This window comes from Sus scrofa, chromosome 9 (genome assembly GCF_000003025.6).
Source record: "Sus scrofa isolate TJ Tabasco breed Duroc chromosome 9, Sscrofa11.1, whole genome shotgun sequence".
Taxonomy (NCBI): domain Eukaryota; kingdom Metazoa; phylum Chordata; class Mammalia; order Artiodactyla; family Suidae; genus Sus; species Sus scrofa.
In genome coordinates, this window is record NC_010451.4 from 3,299,643 (window position 1) to 3,323,874 (window position 24,232).

General features: G+C 60.1%; 1 protein-coding gene across 11 annotated transcripts; it reads left to right on the plus strand.

The window, feature by feature from the left end:
* Window positions 3,390-24,186, plus strand: APBB1 (amyloid beta precursor protein binding family B member 1). 11 transcript variants are annotated; one of them, XM_021062344.1, is made up of 15 exons: window positions 3,390-3,472; window positions 11,369-12,100; window positions 17,590-17,771; window positions 17,869-17,925; window positions 18,008-18,093; window positions 18,209-18,272; window positions 18,700-18,849; window positions 19,167-19,294; window positions 19,396-19,401; window positions 19,688-19,802; window positions 19,943-20,027; window positions 20,719-20,802; window positions 23,127-23,242; window positions 23,362-23,538; window positions 23,619-24,186. In XM_021062344.1, the coding sequence occupies exons 2-15, from the start codon at window positions 11,383-11,385 to the stop codon at window positions 23,784-23,786; spliced, it is 2,136 nt and encodes a 711-aa protein (XP_020918003.1). In that variant the 5' UTR covers window positions 3,390-3,472; window positions 11,369-11,382; the 3' UTR covers window positions 23,787-24,186. The 11 variants fall into 11 exon arrangements, 9 of the variants coding, with proteins under 9 accessions (XP_020918003.1, XP_020917999.1, XP_020918004.1 ...); XM_021062343.1 differs by lacking the exon at window positions 3,390-3,472 and adding an exon at window positions 3,710-3,847; XM_013989460.2 differs by lacking the exon at window positions 3,390-3,472 and adding an exon at window positions 10,881-11,031.

Below are 24,232 nucleotides of genomic sequence, written 5' to 3' on the forward strand. Positions count from 1 at the left end.
GCCTATCATCCGACTTATGAATTCAGTTGCACAGAATATGTGAGAAGAATTTACTACTTAGAGAGTTCCCAAATGATACCAACCACCCTGAAGAAAATAGGTTCATTGGATCCATCACGAGAGAAATTACAGTATCATGCGACTAGAGACTCTCATACTAAGTGAAGTAAGTCAGAAAGAGAAAGACAAATACCATGTATCACCTACACGTGGAATCTAAAATATGGCACAACAGACCCTATTTACAAAACAGAAACAGACTCACGGACGTGGAGAACGGACGTGTGGTTGCCGAGGGGTGGCGGGGCAGTGGGATGGACAAATGCAAACTATTTATACTTAGAATGGATACGCAATGCGGTCCTACCCAACAGCACAGGGGACCACATCCGGGCTCCGGGGGAGACATGACGGCGGACAGTAGGAGTAAACGAACGTACAAATTTGTGTGACCGGGTCACTATGCTGAGCAGCAGAAATTGACGCAAGACTGTAAATCCACTACATTAAAAAAAGAACAATTACCATATCGAAGCAATACTTAATAGAGCGGTAGAAAAGGCTGCCTTTGCCCCATTAGTGTCTTCGATGCTAGTAAAGTTGAAAGCTCTATGCCTCCCTGTAGGTGACTTGGCTATCACCTGCCTGGTAACGCAGACGTCTGCCAGGCTGATCTGCCATGCCAAATCGCATAAAGCCAGTACTCTTGGTCAATGATTCTGCATGGATTTGCTTCTTCTTCCTTTTTTTCTTTTCGTCGTTTTGTCTTCTAGGGCCACACCCACGGCATGTGGAGGTTCCCAGGCTAGGGGTCTAAACGGAGCTACAGCCGCTGGCCTACACCAGAGCCACAGCAACGCCAGATCCAAGCCGCATCTGCAACCTACACTATAGCTCACGGCAACCCCAGATCCTCAACCCACTGAGCAAGGCCAGGGATGGAACCTGCAACCTCATGGTTCCTAGTCAGATTCGTTTCCACTGTGCCATGACAGGAACTCGGGATTTGCTTCTAATTCAAGTTTTTCCTGATGGGTCCAAGGTAATAATTTTAAGACTGCTGCCTCAGAGGGACCCACATTGACCAAAACCACACATAGCATCTGAGGTGGCTCCTAGGCCATTGGTGGCTCCTAGGCCATGGAAAGCATTAGAAGAGGGATGAGCTGCAACAGAGAAAGGATGAGTGAAGGGCACAGGCTGACTCACCATCGACAGGAGGATTTGCAGACCTAGGAGATCAGGGACTCAGAAAGACTGTGTGGGTCAAACGTTTTACTTTTTGCTAATTAGATTCTTCTCCCTACCATCACCATTCTATCTGTGAGCTTCTGGTTACCTAAAGAGACCTCCCTGGATATGGTAGCCCCTCTGCTCAAAGGGACTGGCAGGACAAGCATTTTGGTGGGCTGTTTGTAAAGGGGTGATATTTCTGGATTTTTGTTTTGTTTTGTTTTTGCTCAAGCAAAAATATGGAAGCCACCCTTTCCTTACCGCAGCCATTCAATCAACTGAGCACTAATTTTTGTGAATTCTACTTCCTGAATAGTTATTAAACCTACACAATTTTCTCCATCCTTACTCCCCCCAGCTACAGTCATCTACCTAAACTGCATTTGCTGCTTTCTGATCGGTCCCCACCCTGCCACTCCTGTCTATTCTCCACTTAGCAGCCAGAATTGACCTAAAATGCAGGGTGAACATGCCCCTCCCGCCCCCAAACCCTCTGCTGACTTTCCCATTGCCCTTAAAATAAAGTTCCAAACGCTAAGCCTACCATACAAAGCCCTCCTTGATCTGGCACCTGTCCACCTGCCCACCTCGCCTTCTGCGTTCCTCTCCGCTGCCACACTCATCTGGCCTTCTTGTACTTCCCCTCTGACTTGGAATCACCCTCTCTTCTCCTGGGTGACCTCTGTCTCCTTCGCTCTTTCCTCTCACATAAGTGCCACTTGCTCATGAAAGCCTCCCCAAACCTCCCCAGGCCAAAGTTGGTCCACTCCAGAGCATCCTGTGCCCCTCCTTCCAAGCAGTCATCACACTTCCCATCACTCGTTCAACATCTCCTTCTTCTGCGATGCAAGCTTCCTGAGGGCAGGGACCCAATGAGCTCCTAGCACCAAGGACAGTGCCTCCCATGTAATAATTATTTCTGGAGAGAGAATGACTGCATGAATGAAAACATCTTTCTTCTTCTGGTCAACTCTTACTCGTCTTTCAGGGACCAAAGTCATGTGTTATATTTTCCAGGTTGCATTATAGTCAAATCTGATTCATCTTTAGATCCCTAGATCCTAGCTTGGGACTTGGTGCATGGTTCACACAGCACAAAAATTATTCAAATCCTAATAAATTCTTGGCTAAGAGTTGGTAATTTTTGAAGCTACATGGATGGGTATATGAGGGTTCTTATATTGTTCTCTGTACTTCTGTGTATGTGTATATATACATATATATGAAAAATTTCATGATAAAGTTAAAAATTTATATTTATTTCAAGTCAAGTGAAAGTGTAGTCAAGACAGTCTTAAGGCCTCTGACTCTGGCAAGCGGTAGACGCTGGGATGGATGAGCTATAGCTGCATCCAGTCATGGGTGTGTGTGTATGTGTGTGTGTGTGTGTGTGGTTGAGCTCACATGCACTGGGAGGGTTCTGTTTCACTCCAGTGAAACTTCTTAGAAGGTCAGTAAAGAAGGAGATGAGACAATGAATTTAGATTTGGCATTTTTAGTTTTCGGCACTTTGAGGACATCTTGAGTCGCTTGCTCAATATTCCGTAGGTATAAGAAATGAAAACCTGTCTTGGAGGAATGAGCCAGAAGAGGGTTTCTGGCTGGTAATCTCCCCCCTCACCAGCCTCGATGGCCTCTGGGCCACTGACCTGCCCGCTGGGAACTAGCCCACCATCCGGGCCGCTGTGCAACACTGGGCCGCCCCATTCCCTGCTTACGCCTGTCGTCCACGTTCTGCCTTCTTCCCTCCCTCCCGGGAGCTTCCACTGGAGAGCAATTCATCTGCCACGTCTGCAAGGCCCTGGTGTCACGCGATCGTGTTCGACGACAGGGTGGGGGTGAGGGAACACCTGGGTTCCAGCGTGAGGTCCCCGCTTACCTGTGACCGCGGGCAAGTCGCTTTACCTTCCTGAACCTGAGCACCTGCCCAGGAAAACTGAGGACGGTCGCCGCGGCGACTGCACAGGGCCGCTGTGAGGACGAGCGCGTGGGAAGGGTTCACCGCCGCGCCTGGCACGGCGTGAGCGGTCGAGAGACACCGGCTACTATTATTACCGCCCACGCCGCGTGCGCCTCGCCGCTCCACCAGCACGCCAGGGAGGGCTGCCGCCGGGGCCCCGCAGGCTGCCTCCTCCGCGCCGCTGCCCGCGCGCCCGCCCCGGCCCCGCCGCTCCCGCTCCATCCCCGTGGCGCGTCGCCCCGCCGGGGTGCGGGGCCGAGGCCCGGACAGGCGCGCACGGTGAGTCCGGGGCCTCGCGGCGGAGGGCGGGCGGGGGGCGGCCGAGGCCGGGGCAGCGCCCGGGGACCCGGGGGCCGGGCGCGGGGACGGCGGCGGGCGAGGGCGCCGGGGCGGCGCGGCTCCCCGAGGCCCCAAGGCCGCGTGGGGAGGGGCCCGCGGGGGGCTCGCGCCCGCGCCCGCGCTCGCGCCCGCGCCCGGCCCAAGATGGCGCCCCTCCCCCAGCCCGGCCCGGCGCGCGCCCCCGCCGCTCCGGGCGCGGCCCCGCGGCCCGCGCGCTCCTGGGCGGGGGATGTTGTGATGGAGAAGCCGCCGCGGAGCCCGAGCCCCGCAGCCTGAGCCACCTCCGCCACCTGGGCCTGGGGCCTCCCCGCGCAGGTAGGAGCTGCCCCTGCCGAGGCCCAGCCCGGGCGCTCGGATCCCGGTCCCCGGCGGCCGGCGGACCCCGCAGCCGGAGCCCTGTGGCGCCCCTTGTCCCCCGGCCAGGCCCGGTCCGGGCAGGCGGCCCTCCCGCCGCCTATTCCGACCCCCCCAATCTCTTCCTCCCTTACCAGGTCCGACCCCACTTCGGTCCTCACCCCGTCCCCTCCCCGACCTTTACCTCCTGCCTCTCCGGGATGAATAGGAAGCGAGAAGGGGGAACGGGAAGAGGGGGGCGGTGGGGGTGGGGGAGGGGAGGTCTAGGACGGGGAGGGGGACGCGGGGTGAGGCAGGCAGACAGGCCGCAGGGATTCCTGCAGGGTCCCAGGCCTGGCATCTGTCAAGCCGCATTCTGTTGCCCTCAGCGACCGAGGGGTGTGCCCTGGCGCCGGCTGTGTCCCCAGGGCTCGGGGAGGCCTAGCGCTGGCAGGAGCGCTCCCTAGGAGCCGCTTTCCCACTGCCAATGCGGAGGGTATTCGAACCAGTTTTGCATCTGCCCGTGCTGCTGCTTGCATTCCCAGCCCCTCCGCAGAGTCCAGCTCCCTCCCGTCCTTACAGCGGGTTCCTCCTCTGCGCTTGCTGTGTTTATTTCCTCATTTCCCATTCATTCCTAAAGCCACTTCACTCCATCCTCTGCCTCTGGCACCCGCGGAAACTGCTCTAGCCAAGGTCACTGGAGACTTCCATGTGGCCAACCCCAGTGGATGCTTTCCTGCTATCCCCTCACGTTTCCGAGCACTCGTGGGGGACGTCACTCTCCTTGAAACATTTTCCTGGTCTCCCCTGCAGCATTGTCTGCTCCTTCTCCATCTCATTTGCTCCCTCCTTCCCTCCCTTTCGATGGTGGTGAGATTCTTGCTTCTTTCCTGGGCTATCTTCTTTCATTCGGCACCTTTTCTTCAGGTATTTCGTTCACTCTCAAGGCCTCCAATTCCATTTATATATATATATATATTCCATTTATATATATATATTCCATTATATATATATTCCACTTATATATAGAAATATAATTCCCAGCCTTATCTATCTTGCCCAGATCTCTTCCTGAACTCCAGACTCAGCCTCCACCTGGCCTCCTGACATCCCCTTGAAAGTCCAACAGGAATTCCAGACTTACAGATCCCAAGCTGTGTTGTCCTCCCCGTGTTCCCTTTCTGCTGTTCTTCTGAATCGACTCCTCCTTCAACTCTCAGAAATGGCTACTTCCCAATCAGTTACCAAACTGGAATCCTGGGCTACAGTCTAGATGAACCTCTCTCTCTCTCATTCGCTACGTCTCGTGTCATCAAATTCTGTCACATCCACTACCCAAGTGATTTTCAAATGCATTCATTTCACTCCATCTCACCCACTGCCACCAAGCTTAACCTAGGCCATAACCCCCGCCTCCTCTTTCCCTTGATCGCTCTGAGAGCCTATACCCTGCTGCCTCCCTCCCCTTAATACTCTAATATAGTGTTTTCCTTAAAAAAACAAAATAAAATAAGGAGTTCCGTTGAACCTGACTGATATCCACGAGCATGCAGGTGCGATCCCTGGCCATGCTCAGTGGGTTAAGGATCCAGCATTGCTGTGGCTGTGGTGTAGGCTGGCAGCTGCAGCTCCAATTCAACCCCTAGCCTGGGAACTTCCGTATGCCGCATCTGCAGCCCTAAAAGGAAAAAAGGGGTCTATCTAATCATTTATTCACGCAGCAGATACGTTTTGGACACGTAATACATACCAGGTACTGTTAGGCACTGATGGTATAATTTCGAGCACAATGGACTGCGTCTGTGTCCGCCTTTATCTGATACCCCGCAGCTGACAGTCCAGGGGGAATCAGATAAGAATAAGATTGCAAATTTAACAAATACCACGGGGGGGGGGGTGTTGCCTTGAGAGCACCAGCGAGCACAGGCTACACTGATCTGGGGGAGGAGGGGGGAAGGAAGGCTTCGCTGAGAACATGCTGCTGGAACTAAGAGGTAGAGGACGGTTACTAGGGCCAGGCTGGGAGGGTAGGACGTTCCCGGGAGAAGGGGAATCGCACGCAGACACCTTCTGGAGGGAGAGGGCACAGTGTCTTCGAGGAATCAAAAGAAGGCCAGCGCGGCTGGACAGCAGAGTGCCAGAGCTGGAGAGGAAGGCAGAGGCCAGACTGAGCTGGACAGTTGAAGCCATGTTGAGAATTTTAATCTTAAGGTCCTTGTCCTTGGGGTGGACAGTTGTCGGTAGTGGATGTGGACAGTGGATCAAGTCCAGAGTTTTCTCTTGGAGAGAAATTGTCAGGACCTGGGGATGGATTGAGTATATGCAGCGCGAGGGGACGGTCGCGTCTGGAATGGTCCCCTCCTTCTGGTATAGGCAGCAGGATGGTTGGTCCTGTCATTCCCTGAGCCGGCGTCCTGAACGGGGACCAGTTAGGGGATGGCAGAGAGAAACAGGAACGGGTGTGTGGGTTTGAGAGGCCTCTGAGACCTCCAGGTGGGGTGGTGAGTAGGCCGCCGACTGAGTGTATCTGGAGCTCAGGGAGGGGCCCGGAACGGAGCTGAGCTCTTGGAAATCATCGTGTGTAGAGGGCCACTGAAGCTGTGGGCGTGAGGGAATACCTACCTGTGCTGAGAGTGGAAGCAGAGAGACGGGCCGGGAGGGTGCAGGATGCGCAGCGGAAGGCGAGCCCGCCAAGGCGGGGACGAAACCAGCAGACAGTGGGGGGCGCGTGGGAGGAAGAGCGGAGACGCAGTGCGTGGAGGCCGTGGATGGGAGCTGATGGGCGGCCGGTGGTGGCCGATGCTGCTGAGAGTCCACCCAAGATGAGGACTCGGGTCTGGAGGGTGATGTGACCCTGGGGTCCTGGTGACCTTGGTAGGAGCTGTCACTGAGGCATGCTGGGAGTGGAAGCAGGACTGGAAGGGGGGGCGGAAAGGGCAGCCGGCAGCATAGACAGCTGTCAGGAAGCCTGCGCGGGTCGGGTCGGGAGGAAAAGAGCCAGAGCAGCACGTGGCGCTGGGGGAGTGCGGGTCAGGAGAGCTCGGTGTTTCATCTGGGAGGTGGCAGGTGGCGGGTCCCCCGAGCCTCGGTTCATTAGGTGGAAGGGAAAATGGATCAAGGGCGGAACAGGAGTTCCCGTCGTGGCCCAGTGGAAACAGATCCCAGTGGGAACCATGAGGTTGCAGGTTTGATCCCTGGTCTCGCTCAGTGAGTTAAGGACCCGGCGTTGCCGTGAGCTGTGGTGTGGGTCGCAGACGCGGCTCAGATCCCGAGTTGCCGTGGCTGTGGTGCAGGCCGGTGGCTACAGCTCCGATTAGACCCCTGGCCTGGGAACCTCCATATGCCGTGGGTGCGGCCCTAGAAGAGACAAAAAAAAGAAAAAGAAAAGGGAAATGCTCACCAGGTCTATGTCGCCTGGCTGCTGCTGCCGCCTTGGTTTCAGGAAGAAGGGGAGAAAAGGACAGGGGCCGAGTCGGTAAGTTTGTGCATTTGAGCATTCTCTGGCCGGGCTCCAGTCTCCTCTGAGAATTGGGGGGGGCCCCCCCCCTCCGGGAGGGTTCCCGGAGAGGGTGGCCGAGGAGGGCTGTGCCCTTGCCCAGGCAGGTCTTGGCTAAAGTGAGCCTCGGGCCCCCGTAGTGCCTTGTTCTTCCCTGTGATGATGCTCAGGCATTTATGCCACAAAGAGGGAGCGCCTAGAGGTGCCAGGTACTCTTCTGGTCCTGGCGGTGCACTGCATCGTACCAGGTGGTTCACGACCGTGAGCTCCGCGGGGAGGAAACCTTTCTTTATTACTCATCACTCTCCCCCCGGCCACCCTCCCCCGAGCCCAGCCCAGCACCTGGCATATGGTGGGTGGTCAGGTCAGAAGACTGTTGACCTTGAGTGGAACTGCCCCCGACCCCATGGTCTCACATCAGCTTCTTCGGGCTTCGTGGCCCCTCTTTTAGTTCCTTTGCTGAGAACTCCGCCCAGCTCCCTGCTTTGAGCCCGAATCCATGTGGCTCTTTCCATCCTTTGAGAGACCTGAGGTTTGGGCAGCGCTCATGAGAGGGAGAAGCTGGGTGGTGCCCCTTCTTGATTCCATCAAGCAGCTGGTCATCCTGTGTCCTTGAAAAGTGAGCTGACAGTGACCACACTTTTACTCTGTCAGGCTTCGGTACTTACCCCCTTCCCCCTGCCCCCTCAGGGCTTTCTGCCCCAGCGACCAGATGGGCAGGGCTGCCCCCAAGTCCCCTGGCTCTTCATCACCCCAGCTTCAGCGCACATGCGCTTCCCAGACCACACCTCCAAGTGCGCAGGAGGTTGGTCCTGGCCTGAGCTCTGAAAAACCTGGCTCTGTGCACCCCTGCTTCCTATGATGCTCTGAGCTTGGCAGAGCCCACGGGGTCTTCCACCTCCTGAAACTCAGAGAGATTCCACTCAGAGGAGCAGCTTTCAGGAGTTCCCGTTGTGGCTCAGCAGGTTAAGATCCCGACTGTGGTGTAGGCTGGCCGCTGCAGCTTGGATTCGATTTCTAGCCTGGGAGTTTCCACATGCTACGTGTGTGGCCCTAAAAAGAAAGGAAGGAAGGAGGGAGGGAGGGAAGGAAGGCTTTTAAGCCAGGATGTCGGTTTAAGCCACCCCATCTCTCTTTTTTATTCTTGTCTTTTTCCCTTTTTTTGTTTCTTTGCTGTCTTCCCCCCCTTCCCCCCAGATCTCAGCCCTCACCTGTCGAGGGCCCCCCCTCCCCTCTCAGGGAGCCTTCATCATTCTGCAGCTCCCTCCATGACACTCGCCCCCCCCCCCGCCCGCAGGGCCACGCGAGCCTGTCTCTGCCTGTTCCCAGGTAGTTCCAAGCTTCCTGGTTCCTCTCCCGCCTCCATCCTAAGCCGGGGCTCACGTGGGTGGGCGCGCAGCCCACTCTCTGTGGTAATGGGAGCGTGACGTCGGGTAAGACGAGGTCTTAGGTGCGCTGGTAGAGTGTGGCGCAGGGCTAGGTACTGTGAGACGCGGAGGGACTGGGCCCCTGAGCACGGGAAGAGGGACTGGCCAGGAAGGACCGACTGCTTAGGAGCTGTGGCTGCTGAGCCAAGTTCTGAAAGGCAGGCAGAGGCCCTCCTGAGAGGAGGCAGAATTCTAAGCCAAGGGAGCAGTGTAGACAAGGAGCCAGGGCTGTGCAGGTGTGATGTGTTCTGGAATCCACCATCCTCGATGTGGCTGGAGGGTGAGGCGGGAAGGAGGCAGGACGGGGAGCAGGTCCGAGGGTCACAGGGCCTGGCTCAAGGGGGCTCTTGGTGATCTGCTAACCTGTCCAGACATTGTCCCAAAGGCAGCGGGAGCCGTCTCATTTTTGAGCTGGAGAGTGACACAGTCTGGTTCCCGTTTCTGGACGGTCCCTGTGGGTCTGGGGAGAGGCAGAGCCGTTTCTTCTCATTTCTGCCAGTGGCCATGAGATGGCTCATTGCCCCGGTGGGGCTGGACCGAGCAGAGCAGCAGAGACGCTTGAGGCAGGCACACGGGCAGGAACCTTTGCTCGTTCGTGTCCCAGATGCGCGTGGAGCATCGCGCTGGGGCCCTAGGAGCTAGAGGAGACGGGGAGGCCAGCTGCGGCTGCTGCCCCTGGACCCTGCACCACACCCGAGGGGTGGCACAGCCTGGCCAAGCTGTCTGGACACCTCCCTGCAGTCTGTGCTCAGTGCGAGAGCTGCACCGAGGAGGCCGAGGGAACGGGGCCGGCGGCTCAAGGGGAAAAGGAACCTGGGGGGGGGGGCGGAGACGTGGGGGCTCCCAGGTGAGGCCTGAGGAGGGAGCAGCGCAGTGGGGTCTGGGCACAGGTGCGTGGGGGGGGCGGTTAGTGAGGGGAGCCCCGTGTTGTGGGGAAGCTCAGGTGGGAAGAGAGGACTGAGCCAGGTGTCAGGGAGGGACCGTAGCGTGGTAGCGGCAGTCCTAGGGGGTCACAAAGAGGGGGCTGGATGGGCTGGACGGTGGTGGGTCAGGGAGGAAAAGCTGGGAGACGGAGGGTGAGGATGGAGGGAGACTCCAGGGAGCAAGCGTATCATGGGTGATGGGGGGGTCGGGAGGCCAGAAGCTCAGCAGCGGGAGGTCACAGGTAGGAGGCTGTGGGACTTTGAAGCTGGATGGGTCATCAGGGCCATGGGGCTGCAGGCCGATAGGTGGAGAAGTGACCCACGGAGGGCTTCTGAGGATGGAGGACAGTCTAGGGGACAGGAGAGCCCCTCACCTGAAGGGCAGCTGGACTTTGGTTGGGGCACTGTGAGTGAGGGTCGAGACGCAGTCCCACCACCAGAGTGTGCTGACACTGGCAGAGGAGATGATAGAGGGGCCTGGGGGAGAGCGGAGGAAAGGAGTGCCCGTCATGGCTTAGCGGTCAGTGAACCCGACTAGTACCCATGAGGACACGGGTTCGATTCCTGGCCTCACTCAGTGGGTTAAGGATCCGGCATTGCTGTGAGCTGTGGTGTAGGTCGCAGATATGGCTTGGATCTGCCTTCACTGTGACAGTGGTGCAGCCCGGCAGCTGTAGCTCTGATTCAGCCCCCAGCCTGGGAACATCTATATGCTTTGTGTGTGGCCCAAAAAAGCAAAAACAAAAAAAACCAAAAAACAAAACCCCCCAAATTCCTCCAAATTAAATGATAAATTAGCTCATCAGATGGTCTAGGTGCTGGGGAGAGTTTGGGGGTTTCTGAGAGGGGCAGGGTGGCCGCAGTCTTACAAAGGGGGCTCAGGGAAGGCTTCACAAAACCCAAAGCGCTGCAGGGTCCAGACCAAAGGCTCCTGCAGTGACCCAGACATGGGACATTACAGGATCTGTTCGAGGAACTGGGATCCAAGGTGAGATACTTTTTAGAAACAGTTCCCCAAATGTAGCTTCTCTTGGCCAAAGGAGCCACGAATTGGAGCTGAAGGCCCTTCCTTCGTGAGCTGCCTTCCCAAGGCCATGCCCTTGAAGACTGGACCCACAGCTCAGCCACCCTTGTCCTCATGGTCCCTGGTACCGCGTGGGCTCGGGGGCTGACGCGGCGCGGTGATTTTTGCTGATAGCAGCACAGCCGGAGCTCACAGTGGTGGGCCGAGGAGCAAGGTGTGGCAGGAGGAAGGAGCAGGCAGTGTCCGGTGTCCAGAGCACATGAGCCAGCCCCACACCAGCCTGTGCCCCTGGCACGGTAAGCCCCAGTCGGCCGGGCTGGGGGTGGGGCTGCACAGAGAGAGCCATTGTGTGCAGTCGCTGCCGTCGGGAGAGAGGGCGAAGCGGGGCTGGCTGTGCCGTCCCAGGAGGTCAGCGCCGCGGGTGGACATCGCCCGGCCTGGTCAGCGCAGGTGGTGGTGGCGATGGCCGACAGAGGGCGCACCCGGCTCTTCTCCTGGGAAAACAGCTCAAGGGCCACGCAGGGTGGGCTGCGTGTGAGGAGACGAGTGGGGCAGGGCCAGGCCTGGGGCGGAAGCGGGGCTGCCGCTGTCCTGACCTGGACGCTCAGCACGGTCTCCTCCCCCCACCTGCAGGATCTGCCAAGGCCATGTCTGTTCCGTCCTCCCTGAGCCAGTCGGCCATCAATGCCAACAGCCACGGAGGCCCCGCACTGAGCCTGCCCCTGCCCCTGCACGCCGCCCACAACCAGCTGCTCAACGCCAAGCTGCAGGCCACGGCCGTGGGACCCAAGGACCTGCGCAGCGCCATGGGGGAGGGTGGTGGGCCCGAGCCGGGCCCCGCCAACGCCAAGTGGCTAAAGGAGGGCCAGAACCAGCTCCGGCGGGCCGCCACGGCCCACCGTGACCAAAACCGAAACGTGACCTTGACCCTGGCCGAGGAGGCCAGCCAGGAGCCTGAGACGGCACCCCTGGGCCCCAAAGGCCTGATGCACCTGTACTCTGAGCTGGAGCTCTCCGCCCATAATGCGGCCAACAGGGGCCTCCGAGGACCCGGCCTGATCATCAGCGCCCAAGAGCAGGGCCCGGACGAGGGAGAGGAGAAGGCGGCAGGGGAGGCGGAGGAGGACGACGAGGAAGAGGAGGAGGAGGAGGAAGAGGACTTGTCTTCTCCTCCAGGGCTGCCGGAGCCCCTGGAGAGTGTGGAGGTGCCCGCCGGGCCCCAGGCCCTTGCAGACGGCCCCCGAGAGCACAGCAAGAGCGCCAGCCTCCTGTTCGGCATGCGGAACAGCGCAGCCAGCGACGAGGACTCGAGCTGGGCCACCTTATCCCAGGGCAGCCCCTCCTACGGCTCCCCGGAGGACGCAGGTACCTTGCAGAGCTTGACGTGGGGATGGCGGGCGGGAGGGAGGCAGAGGGTAGGTCCCTCTGAGCCGAGGCCAGGGTGAGCCTGGGTGGGAGTCACAGAGCCCCTGTCCCCTGCCCTGGGCAGGCCATGCCCAGGTTTTCCTTATGGCCAGAGTGCTTGAGCAGGCTGCCCAAGCTCCCGGTGCGTCACGCTCCTGATGGCCAGTGGACCCGGCCTGTGTCGGGGGCACATCCTGGGTCCTGGCCCTGTGCCCAGCATCATTGTGTTTATTCCTCAGTAGAACGTGAGGAAGATGCTGTGATTATGCCCTTACTGCAGGTGACCAAGGGGACACCTGGGGATGGCTGGACCTTTCCCAAGGCCACAGTCTGGGATTGCAGTAGAACTGCCATCTAAACCAGGGCCACGTCCAGACCGAGCTCTGGGCCCGTCTGGTGCCGTCACTGATGCACACAGCACAGCGACCCAGGCGCTCTCCGCGGTTTTTAACCAGCAGCGCCTCCTCTCCGAGCTCTGTCTGCACCCCCCCGGGGGTGGCAGGTGTGCGAGCACCACGAGGGGGTTGCTGTTTTGACAGGAATAGGATATTGACTAAAAGTTAGGAAACACGGCGCTCCCGTTGTGGCTCGGGGGGGAAGAACCCAACTAGTGTCTGTGAGGACTTGGGTTCGATTCCTCACCTTGCTCAGCGGATTAAGGATCCGGCGTCACCGTGAGCTGTGGTGTGGGTCGCAGACTCGGCCCGGGTGCTGTGCTGCTGTGGCTGTGGCTGTGGTGTAGGCCGGTACTGACAGCTCCGCTTCATCCCCCAGCCTGGCCATAACACGCTCTTATATCTACACCCCCCCTCCTCCTGGGCCCGGGGCTGGGTTGTTCTGAAGCAAATATATTTGTAAATGTTCATGCGTGCGTTTCTAAAAGATAAAACTCCTGCTAAAAATCCACAACCCCTTTCCACGCCTACAACAATTTAACAGTAATTCCTTAGTGTTATCGAACATCCGGTTAATGTTTACGTTTAGTAAATGTCTCCTCTGCCCTGTTTTTTTTTTTAAAGTTTTGATTCTTGGGGGTTCTCTGGTGGCACAGTGGATTAAGGATCCAGCATTGTCGCTACAGCGGCACGGGTCACTGCTGTGGCTCGGGTTCCGTCCCTGGCTCAGGAACTTCACATGCCGAGGGTGCGACCCCCAAAATTTGTTTTTAATTCTTCGTATCAGCACCCAAATAGGAGCAAACATTTTGATGATTGCTATGTCTCAAGGTTTCTCTGGATCTGTACATTATCCCTCGTATCTCTTTATTTTTGCTTGCAGCTTTCTTACGGTTTAATTGAAGCCACAGGCTCACTTGGCCTGGGTTTTCCTTGCTCTGTTCCTTGGGGTGGCTTCGAACGGGTGCCCCTTCCCTTGGATTTCCCAGACGGAGGCAGTGAATTCTAGAGTCTTGAGCAGATTCAGATTCAAGGGGTGTTTTGCGTTTTGTTTTTGTAAGAACGCGTCATAGGTGGTATCGAGCGGTTTTGTGGGACAAAGTCTGATCGCCTCTCTCTGGGGGATGTCAGGGCCGCCAGCGGCTACTGCCTGGACCCCCTTTAAAGGGAGCAGCTCTGCCCGCCCCAGCTGGTTTTGTACGGGTTAGGTGGAGGGAAAGGTGGTCTCGCTGGAGCCCGTTTGTGTAACTTTCAGGGAAGCGGAACACTAGGTGTCAACCTGAGACATTGCTGTTTCTAAATCCCAGCACGCGGGTCTCTTTTTGAAAAGTTCCACACGGGCCACACACAATCTCGGAGGCTGGCATCAGCCTGCAGCTTGCTCCTTTGCTCCTCCTGCCCCAGTGGGTGCGAGTCCGAGGCCAGATAATGGAGGGCCTGGTTGCTCAAGTGCTCCTGGACGGTGCCCCTGGTGGCTGCGCCCGTGAGCCCTCTGGGAGTAGAGGGACGGAAGCGCTGAGGAGCTGGGGAGGGTGTTCGGGGCACGGGCAGCGGCCTCAGCAAGGGCGCTGGGGAGGCGAGAGGACGGGCGAGGATCTCGCTCTGCTGGAGGCCCTGGAAGTTGGGGGGTGGCGTGGGGCCAGCTTACCGGAGGGGCTGCGTCACTGCCTCCTGCCTTGTGACTGGCTCGTTACGACTGGGAAGGCCACAGAGGAGGTCTGGGCTCCTGAGGAATGTGGTAGAATTGAGCAAACATTATTTCCTCCTTCCCACCCCAGCATTATTGAGTGAATGCGTACGTGTTTGTATGAATGAATGGATGGATGATGAACGGATGAGCTTTCCTACCTGTGTTGGGCTCATCGTCGGTGCCAGGCCTTGTCCTGAATGCTAGGAATGCATCCTACAGGTGACCGTGCCTCCTGGCACTCACAGTCCAGTGCGGAGACAGAAATAAGCAGGTAGTTTGAGCCCCAGGATGGGGGAGGTGCAGGAGAGGCGCGTGTGCACGGTGGGGGAGGGGTGGGTCGGTTTTGAGAAGCAGTGGTTGCACAGTGGAAACGAATTTAACTAGGAACCATGAGGTTGCAGGTTTGATCCCTGGCCTCGCTCAGTGAGTGGGTCAAGGATCTGGCATTGCCGTGAGCTGTGGTGTAGGTTTTAGACACAGCTCAGACCCTGAATGGCTGTGGCTGTGGCTGTGGCTGTGACCAGCACCTGTAGCTCCGATTAGACCCCTAGCCTGGGAACCTCCACGTGCCGCAGGTGTGGCTCTAAAAAGCATAAAAAAAAAAAAAAAAAAAAAAAAGAGGAAGAAGCAGCCTTTACACTGATGCTTGAAGGAGGAGGGGTAATGCCAGGAGAAGAGCCGGGGGAGGAGCCCGGGCTCAGAGAGATGAGGGGCACATCCCAGGTGGGGACAGAGACCCGGAGTGTGGGGTGGTCAAAGGTCAGCTGAGAGGTAGGCCATTAGGGCTCATGGTGGCACACGAGCCATCTGTCTTGAGGAACCGGGTTCTGTCTTGAGGACAAGGAGAGATGAAGTGTTCCACTGGGGAGAAGTGAGTATTTTGGAATGCCCGTCCGGGCTGTGGTGTGCAGCCCAGATTGGACGAGCCTAGCAAGAAGAGGGAGACCCCTGGTGAGGCTGTCGCAGGGATCCAGGCGAAAACCCTGGGCGTCTGGACCACTGCAGTGCCGTGCGTGCGGGGAAGGAGAGAGCATCACTGACTCCGGAGCAAAGGCCGGCCTCTGGCCTTCGCCAGGAAGGCACGCGTGGATGAATGAAGGCTGCACGAGCCTCTGTGTGCGCGGGACTGCGCCTGAGAACGGAGGCCGGAGGGAACGCGTCGGTTCCCGAGCAGGAGCCGGCTCGTGGAAGCAAAGGCCCGGTGGGGCTGTGCTCGGAGGGAGACGAGCCAAGCTCCAGAAGGGCCTCCCAGATGGTCAGCGGGGAGAGCTGCCCTCCAGCCCAGAGCGGAAGGACGAAGCTCTGTGACACAGGAAGGCGCCGGCTGACAGGGAGGGCAGGTGGATTGGTGTGTGTGACTCCATCTGAATGTGGTGAGCGGGTCCCTTCCGGGGTGGCTCCGGGGGGCACGGCTGCCCTGGGTGTGGTGTTCCTGGAAGGTGTGGAGAGAGAGAGAGAGCTCTGAAAGTCTCTGGGGAAAAGCGGGCCTTCTTATTCCCTAGCACCGGAGGGAGGAGCAGGAGGCGGGGAGAGGCAGCAGGAGGTACCTGGAAGGCCGGAGGGACGAAAAGAGCCCCTCCCCTGTGGGCTCACCTGGTGTGGAGGCCGAGGGCTGAGGCATCTTTTGCCCCCATGACGCGCCCCTCAGGTATGCGGCCACCTTGGTGTAAGCCGCGCCCCCTCCCAGCCCTGTGCCTGGTTGCCCAGCAGCCTGGGTCTGGGGACTGCCTGTCCCTCAGTGCTGCCTCTTGGACCAGTCAGGATTCCTGGTTTCCGTGGTAACGGGAAGCACGTCAGCAGTCTGGGCGCTCCCAGCTGGTCCTGGTGCTGCGGTTGCCGAGGAGACGCTGCAGCCTAGCTGGGCCCTGGCAGGTGAGGGGGGGGGTGGCTGGGAAGCCCCAAACCCAGCCCCACGCTTATGGGGGCCCAGCCCCTGAAGCCCACTCTCAGCTCCAACTGCTGGGCCGGCTCTGGGCAGGGCATGTCCCTGGGAGCCTCAAAGCCACACCCTGTTTGTGCTGAGAGCTCTAGGCTTGGCGGGGTCCCAGGTGGTTGGTGTATTCCCAAGGGGCTGAGCCTCCTGGTGTCCCTAAGTCGGGGCTTGCCTGTGGCACTGGGGTGACCACTGTGGGGTGGGATGGAGAATCAGGATTGGGGGAGGGGAGTCAGGATCAGAAAGAAGAGATGTGGGGCAGGGAGGGCTGGGGTCTCAGGATCCCCCCTCATCTGTACCCCGAGGAGGTCCCCTTCCGTGGTGGTCCCGGCCCCTCCCTGGCGAGCTCCGGGCGGGGGTGGATCTTGCCTGGCAGGCGCTCTGTCCTGGTGAGAAGGGGGCGGGATGAGCTTTCTCTGCAGCCCAGCACCAGGCTGTGAGCCCAGCTGGCTGGGCTGGAGGGGCTGTGAGGAGGGAGGGGGGAGGCAGGAGGGGCTGGGAACGAGCGCCATGTTCTCCCAGGACTTTTTCCTGGCCATCATCCTGCAGGACGGTAGCCCAGGTGAGGGGCGGCACGGCGCTGGGCATGACGGGGGCGGGGCTGGCAGGGAGCGCGGAAGTGGAGGGGGCACGAGCCAGGCTGCAGGGCTGGAGTGGTGTGGCTCTGCCAGGGGAGGAGGCGGTGTGTCACAGGTGCGTGGCGTAGGACAGGTGCATGTGCACGACATGTTTGCTGGCATCTGTGTGTGGCAAGGTCAGGGTGGGTGTGTCTGGCATCTGCACACATGGGGCAGAGGTGAAGGTGTGTTGTGTGTCTGATGTGCATTCACTGTGTGGTGCTCACACATGGGTTGAGGGTCGCTGGGGGTGTGGTCTCTGCACACTTGTGTGGCAGGCGCTGGAACATGTATATTCATGTGTGTGCACACCTCTGTGCATGGTGTCTGCATCTGTGGATGGCTGCAGTCGGTGTGAGTTTTTGCCTTTGCACGTGCGTGTGCCCCTGTATGTGATACCTGCCATTTGTGCGGTATTTCCTGGGTTTGCGGTGGCTTCACAACTGTGTGGTATGTGTGGTATATGTTGCGGGTGTGCACGGGTGTGTGCAGGAGTTGGTGAGTGTGCCCATCTGAAATATGTATGACAGGAGGTGGTTCGGGGTCACCCAGCCTCCCTCCCTTCTCTCTGCCTCCCTCCTTCCCTCCGTGTAGCCGCAGCAGCCGGGAGCAGGGCGCAGGAGGAGACCTGAGCCATGTCCCCTGCTGGTGGCCCCCATGCTGTGACTCCAGACCTCGGGCTCCAGGAGGAAGCGGGAACCTTGTGCTGGAGCCCTTCCCCCACCCCTTCTGCCCCACGGGGGAGGGGACTGGGCAGAGTAGCCAGGGTCTGCCTGATGGGTGGGCACGCCCTCACCAAGCTCCGCACCTGGCAGATTCCTTTTGGAACCGCAACGCCTTCGAGACGGATTCCGACCTGCCGGCTGGATGGATGAGGGTCCAGGACACCTCAGGGACCTACTACTGGCACATCCCGACGGGGACCACCCAGTGGGAGCCCCCGGGCCGGGCCTCCCCATCGCAGTCACAGGGGAGCAGCCCCCGAGAGGAGTCCCAGGTGAGGCTCCAGGCCTGATGCTTTGGACCAGGGGAGGGGGGTGGCGCTGCTGGAGGAGACGCACCACGGCCGCTCTCTGCTCCCGTCCCCGTCCCAGCTCACCTGGACCGGCTTCGCCCACGGAGAAGGCTTCGATGATGGAGAGTTTTGGAAGGTGAGTGAGGGAAGTGCCTTCACGATGGGGGAGCTGGAGAAGGGGCCTCATCTGGTCCTGATTCCTCGCTCCCCTTCCCGAGGATGAGCCCAGCGAGGAGGCCCCGATGGATTTGGGGCTGAAGGAGCCCGAGGAGAGGGTGTTGCCCTTCCCAGCTCAGAGCCTCAGGTGAGTGTGAGGGCACGACTCTGGGCTGCCCTCGGGAGGGAGGGTCCACCCAGAATCGGCCTTGGGACAGCTCCCCGTTCGAGGGCCTGTACCCAGTGTCACCTTCTGTCTCCAGCCCAGAGCCGTTGCCCCAAGAGGAGGAGAAGCTGCCTGCACGGAATGCCAACCCCGGGGCCAAGGTGTGTTCGAGACCAGTGCCTGTCCCCAGGCTGGCCCCTGGGTGCAGGAGAGCCCCTGGGGTCGTGTTCTGGGAGCCTCTCTGCTCAGGAGAGCCGCCCAGGGCCTGAGCCCTGCAGTCTCAGCACAGACCCCGCCCCGTGTCTGAATGGGAGGCCCTTCAGCTTCGGAGCCAGGCAGCTCGGTGGCCTGGCAGGAGGCCCTTCCTGGGGGATGCTTCCTTGACTGGCAGGGGTCTCCCCTGAGGTTATCTCCCCTCCCACACCCATACCCTGCCTGTAGCGCCTCTCGGCCTTCCGCACCCCTGCCCGCTGTGCTCTGTGTCAAGAACTCCCCTGGTCTCAGCAAACCTCCCTGTGTCCCGGGCTGGGGGCTCTTCCAGCTTTAGCCCAGACCCTCTACCTCCCACCTCTCTCTTGTGTCTGGCAGTGTTTCGCCGTGCGCTCCCTGGGCTGGGTGGAGATGACGGAGGAGGAGCTGGCCCCTGGCCGCAGCAGCGTGGCCGTCAACAACTGCATCCGTCAGCTCTCCTACCACAAAAACAACCTGCACGACCCCATGTCTGGGGGCTGGGGGGAGGTGAGGGCCTGAGCAGCAGGGCGGCAGCCAAGGGAAAGGCACTGGGAGAGCCCAGCTGCCCCCCGCGTGGGCTGGGGAGGGAGGCGTGGACCCGCCGAGGGGCAGCTGCGAGATGGATGGGGTCTCGGGAGACGGCCGTCTGACAGCGATGAGGATGATAAGTCGCCTGAGAGATGACAGGTGTGACCTCTGCCAGAGCGAGGCCTGCGGAGTGGCTAGTCCGGCACCAAAGCACATGTCCCCAAGCTGCAGGTGGCGGAGATCAGCCCCGATGCCAGCGGGGCAGCGCTGAGCGTCTGCCTCCCGGGTCTCTGCAGGGAAAGGACCTGCTGCTCCAGCTGGAGGACGAGACGCTGAAGCTGGTGGAGCCGCACAGCCAGGCGCTGCTGCACGCCCAGCCCATCGTCAGCATCCGCGTGTGGGGCGTCGGGCGGGACAGCGGAAGGTGGGGGCGCGGCCCGGGGTCCGGGGCGGGGCTCAGCCAGCAGTCAGAGCGGGCCTCCTCCCTCACCCTCTTCTTTGCCTCTCTTGTGCTGCCGGACCCAGAGAGAGGTAGTATGCTCATCCGGACCGTTCCTCTGCCCAGCCCCGGAGCAGACGCCGCGCAGCCCCCAAGTTCCCTTGTCGTGCCCTGCCCCCTCCTGGCCGCTCTGCTCACCCACCCTCCCCTGGCATGCTCGCCTGTCTACCCTCTGGCCAGAAGGCAGCACCTACTGGACGCCACCCCCAGGGCAGAAGCCCTAGAGGAGCTGCGATGGACGGGGGTGGGGGGACGGGGGGGGACCAGGCTTAGCACCCGATGGCCCTGGGAGACACTGAGGCGCCCCTCCCCCAACAGGGACTTTGCCTACGTAGCTCGCGATAAGCTGACCCAGATGCTCAAGTGCCACGTGTTTCGCTGTGAGGCACCCGCCAAGAACATCGCCACCAGCCTGCATGAGATCTGCTCTAAGGCACGGCCCCCGCACCTGGACTAGCTGCCACCTTTGCTCTACAGGACGTGGGTGGGGTCACCAGGGGGCTGGGGGCTCCAGGGCGACAGAGCCCTAACGGGCCCTCCCTCGCCCTTCCGCTCCTCGTCTCCCTGCCTCAGATCATGGCCGAACGGCGCAATGCCCGCTGCCTAGTAAACGGACTCTCCCTGGACCACTCGAAACTGGTGGACGTCCCTTTCCAAGGTCAGTGTCACCTCTGTGCCAGATCCGTCCCAGCTCTGTTGGCAAAGGTAGGGGGACCCAAGAAGGGACACAAGCCGGTGGCCAGAATGATAAAAATGGAGCGTTGGGGAGTTCCCGTCGTGGTGCAGTGGTTAACCAATCCGACTAGGAACCATGAGGTTGCGGGTTTGGTCCCTGCCCTTGCTCAGTGGGTTAACGATCCGGCGTTGCCGTGAGCTGTGGTGTAGGTTGCAGACGCGGCTCGGATCCCGCGTTGCTGTGCCTCTGGCGTAGGCTGGTGGCTACAGCTCTGATTCAACCCCTAGCCTGGGAACCTCCATATGCCGCGGGAGCGGCCCAAGAAATAACAACAACAACAACAACAACAACAACAACAACAACAGATCAAAAGACAAAAAAGAAAAAAAAAAATGGAGCGTTGGAGTTCCCTTGTGGCACAGCAGGTTAAGGATCTGGTGGTGTCACTGCAGCGGCTCAGGTCACTGCTGTGGCACGAGTTCAGTGCCTGGCCCCGGAGTTTCCACATGCCTTGGGCATGGCCCCACCCCCCAAAAGAAGAAATGGAGCCTCAGTTCTTTGGTCGGACAAGTGGAGGGAGTTTGGTGAGGGAGCGGGGAGGCGGGGTTGGCGGTGGGGCTGCGACTGAGCAGGGGCTGCGCCTGTGGGACTGACCCTCCTCTTCTCCCCGCAGTGGAATTCCCGGCACCCAAGAACGAGCTGGTACAAAAGTTCCAAGTCTATTACCTGGGGAATGTGCCTGTTGCTAAACCCGTTGGTACGTGTGTCCTTTCTCACCCAGGGCCGGGACGGCCACCTCGATCCCGCCCTCCGCCTCCCAGCGCCTCTCACCAGGCCTTCCTTCCGCCTCCCGTCCCTCTGCCCCCCCTCCCCCCGCAGCCCCTGTCCGCCTTCACTGAGTGTGAGCCAGGGAACCAGGGCCACGAGGAGCCCAAGGGCAGGGACCGCCAGGTTCCCTCTGGCATTTCCAGGGCTTTCCCAGCTCCAGTCGCTTACTCGCTCCTTCGCTTAGCAAATACCTAAGAAGCCTGCCTCTCAGGTGCCAAGTCCTGGGAAAACAATGACCGCAGTCCTACTCTCGTGGAGGTTACAGGAGATGACAGTGGGAAAAAAGAGAAAGTCAGTAATCACACAATAACCGTGCAGTGGCAAGTGGAGCCATTCACTGGAAGAAAGTATCAAGGTGCCCTGAGCTGCGTCACAGAGGAGCTTCCTTTAGACCCGGGAGTCAGAAGGGACTTGAGAACGTGGCGTCTGAGCTTCCTCCAGGCGGCAGAGGCCCAGCTTGCCCTGCCTCCGTGCTGATGCGCCCCAATCCGGGGCAGGTGCCGCCCCGTCTGCTCGTTAGGCAGCGTGGCTTTGCCGCCGGGCCCACACTCACGACCTCTGAGCTCTTCTGTTGGCTGGCATCGTTGTCCTTAACATCTGGGCCGTGTGCCATCTGCGCTGGCCCCCCTGTTCCTGCCTGGTCACCACCCCTCTGTGGCTCCTGGGTCTCTTACACTAGTTGGGATGCCTCTGGCCCTGTGGCCCTGGGGGTGACTTGCTCATGCATCTGGGGCTCCTTCAGTAGATAAGTAAGCCCTGTGCTGGGGTGGGGACGCCGACAGGAGGGGGCCTGGTTCCTTTCCTTGAGATGGCTCCAGCCCAGTGTGGAGAAAGGGTTCCCCCTGTGATAAGCGTTGTCGCAGCTGCACCCTCCGTGCCCCGAACAGATAAGGCCTCTGAAGCGGGGCCTGGGTGCACCTTGAAGGAGGTTGGGAGTTTCTCAGACAGTGTGGAGGGGACGGCCCGTGGACAGGCATCCCCTTCTCTCACTCTGGAGGCCCCTTCTGCCGGGCTGCGCATTTGCCGAGACTGGATCTTAAGTGCTGCCCGCGCCACTGGAGGCTCAGGGAGCAGTCCAGTGTGATGCTCGACAGGTCACAGGAGGCCAGTTTTCATGCTCAGGACAGGAGGGTGGCTTTGATCCGGCCAGAGAGTAAGACAAGCAAGGCCACGATGCGGGAGGACTTGCGAGGGAGACCCTCCGTCCACAAAGGGCCCCTGCGGTCTGCTCCTCGTGGGTGGCCAGAGGCACCAAAAGGGGCGAAAGGCCCGAGCGTGGGCCGCAGAGGTGCGGTCCTTTGCGTTGGCGTGGTTCCCCCTCATCTCTTGGCTATGAGGCTACACAGAGGATGGCACGGCCAGCTCACGAGCAGTGCAGGGACCGGAACCCACGCCCCAGCACTCTGCGAGCTCTTGCCTCGGTTGTCAACTGAGTACGCGCAGAAGTGGGGTGGCCTGGGCGGAAATGCTGCACAGCGGTCTAGAGGATTCATGTCGCAGGGGAAGCTGACTGGTCTAAAAGCCTGGCGCCTCAGTCCCTTGGCCGCTGAGCCCCTCCTGGAAAGGACTGAGCACACCTAAGATGTGACAGCCTTTCCGGTTCCGAAACTGGGAATCTCGAGAAGGGGCAGGGAAGGGCCTGGCCAAGAACCCAGGCTCCAGAATCGACTGCCTGCCTTCAGGTCCTCGTTCCTCAGTGCGCCCTAAGGTTTATTACCTGGTCCTCCAAGCTGCGTTTCCTGCCTGCAGCGGGGTGATAAAGGCTCTGCCGTGAGACCGTAAGGACACAATGCACTGTGATGACGTGACTCAGTATGACACGAGAGCAAACATTCCTCGAGGGGAAGCCCTAAAAACCAGAAGCAAAAACAGAGGCTGCCTCTCGAGGACGGGCGAGGACTGGCCGGTGGGCTCACTGAGACCGACTTGGGAGTAAGAGTCACTGTGGTGCGAGGCCCCCGGATGTCTGAACGTGGGAGAGCGAGATAGGGCACAGCTCCAGGGGGTCGGTCCGCTTAGGAGGCTGGAGGAAGAGGCAGCGTCAGTGACAAAAACAAAGCTTAGGATTCAAGATGGAAAAGGCTAGAAAAGTGCCCGGTTACTGGAGCCAAGGGGGAGAGCACCAAGCAAGGGACACCTGCACAGCATCGTCCAGGGCCACGGGCGAGGGCAGCGGGGACGAGGCAGCAGAGGTCCAGCGCAGGGCTGGGGGGTCGTGTCCTCGCTATCCGCGCTTCATCCCTTGTCTTGCAGGGGTGGATGTGATCAACGGGGCCCTGGAGTCGGTCCTGTCCTCCAGTAGCCGTGAGCAGTGGACACCGAGTCACGTCAGCGTGGCCCCTGCCACGCTCACCATCTTGCACCAGCAGGTAAAGGCCTGGGTGGCGGGTGGGGGTGGGGGGCACGGCTGGGCCTTGTGGAAGCGGGGAGACCAGGGGTGGGGGAGGCTGATGTGCCCAGAGGCAGAGGTCGGCTGCCGTCCCTGCAGACCGAGGCCGTGCTGGGGGAGTGCCGCGTGCGCTTCCTGTCCTTCCTGGCCGTGGGCAGGGATGTCCACACCTTTGCGTTCATCATGGCTGCTGGCCCGGCCTCCTTCTGCTGCCACATGTTCTGGTGCGAACCCAACGCCGCCAGCCTCTCCGAGGCCGTGCAGGCTGCGTGCATGGTAAGTGCGGGGAGTGGTGCCGCGGCGGTGCCCAGCCCACAGGGCAGGCTGCAGCGTGACTGCCCCCCGCCTCTCTGCAGCTCCGCTACCAGAAGTGTCTGGATGCCCGCTCCCAGGCCTCCACCTCCTGCCTCCCGGCACCCCCCGCTGAGTCTGTTGCCCGGCGCGTAGGGTGGACCGTGCGCAGGGGCGTCCAGTCGCTGTGGGGCTCCCTCAAGCCCAAGCGGCTGGGGTCCCACACCCCCTGAAGCCCCCGGTCCTCCCTACACCTGCTTGCGTTGGGTCCTGGGGAACTCAGGGTACGGGGCAGGGAGGGGCTCTGCCGGCCATACCTAGACCTCGGGCCCCCCAGAGCTGCCCCTTCCCCAGTAGCTGGGGTTCCCTGCCTAGGGGCTGGGGAGGGAGATCCGTCAGGCGAGGAAGTGGCCACATGGATTAATGAGAAGAGGCGCAGGAAGCAAGGCCAGCCCCAGGCCCTCTAGTCCCACGTTTCTGGGGGTGCAGGAGGACCTGGTCTAGGCCATGCCCCACCTTCCTAGGGTCCTGCGGGGGCAGGAGGGGACTGGTCCAGGCATGGGTCCCCTCCCCTCTGCTCCACGGCACTTCTGCTGTACTGATATCACTAATAAAGTCTGTCTGCCCTGCTGAGCTGTGTGCCTCCCGGCGTCCGCACATCCGTCACTCCGGGTACCCC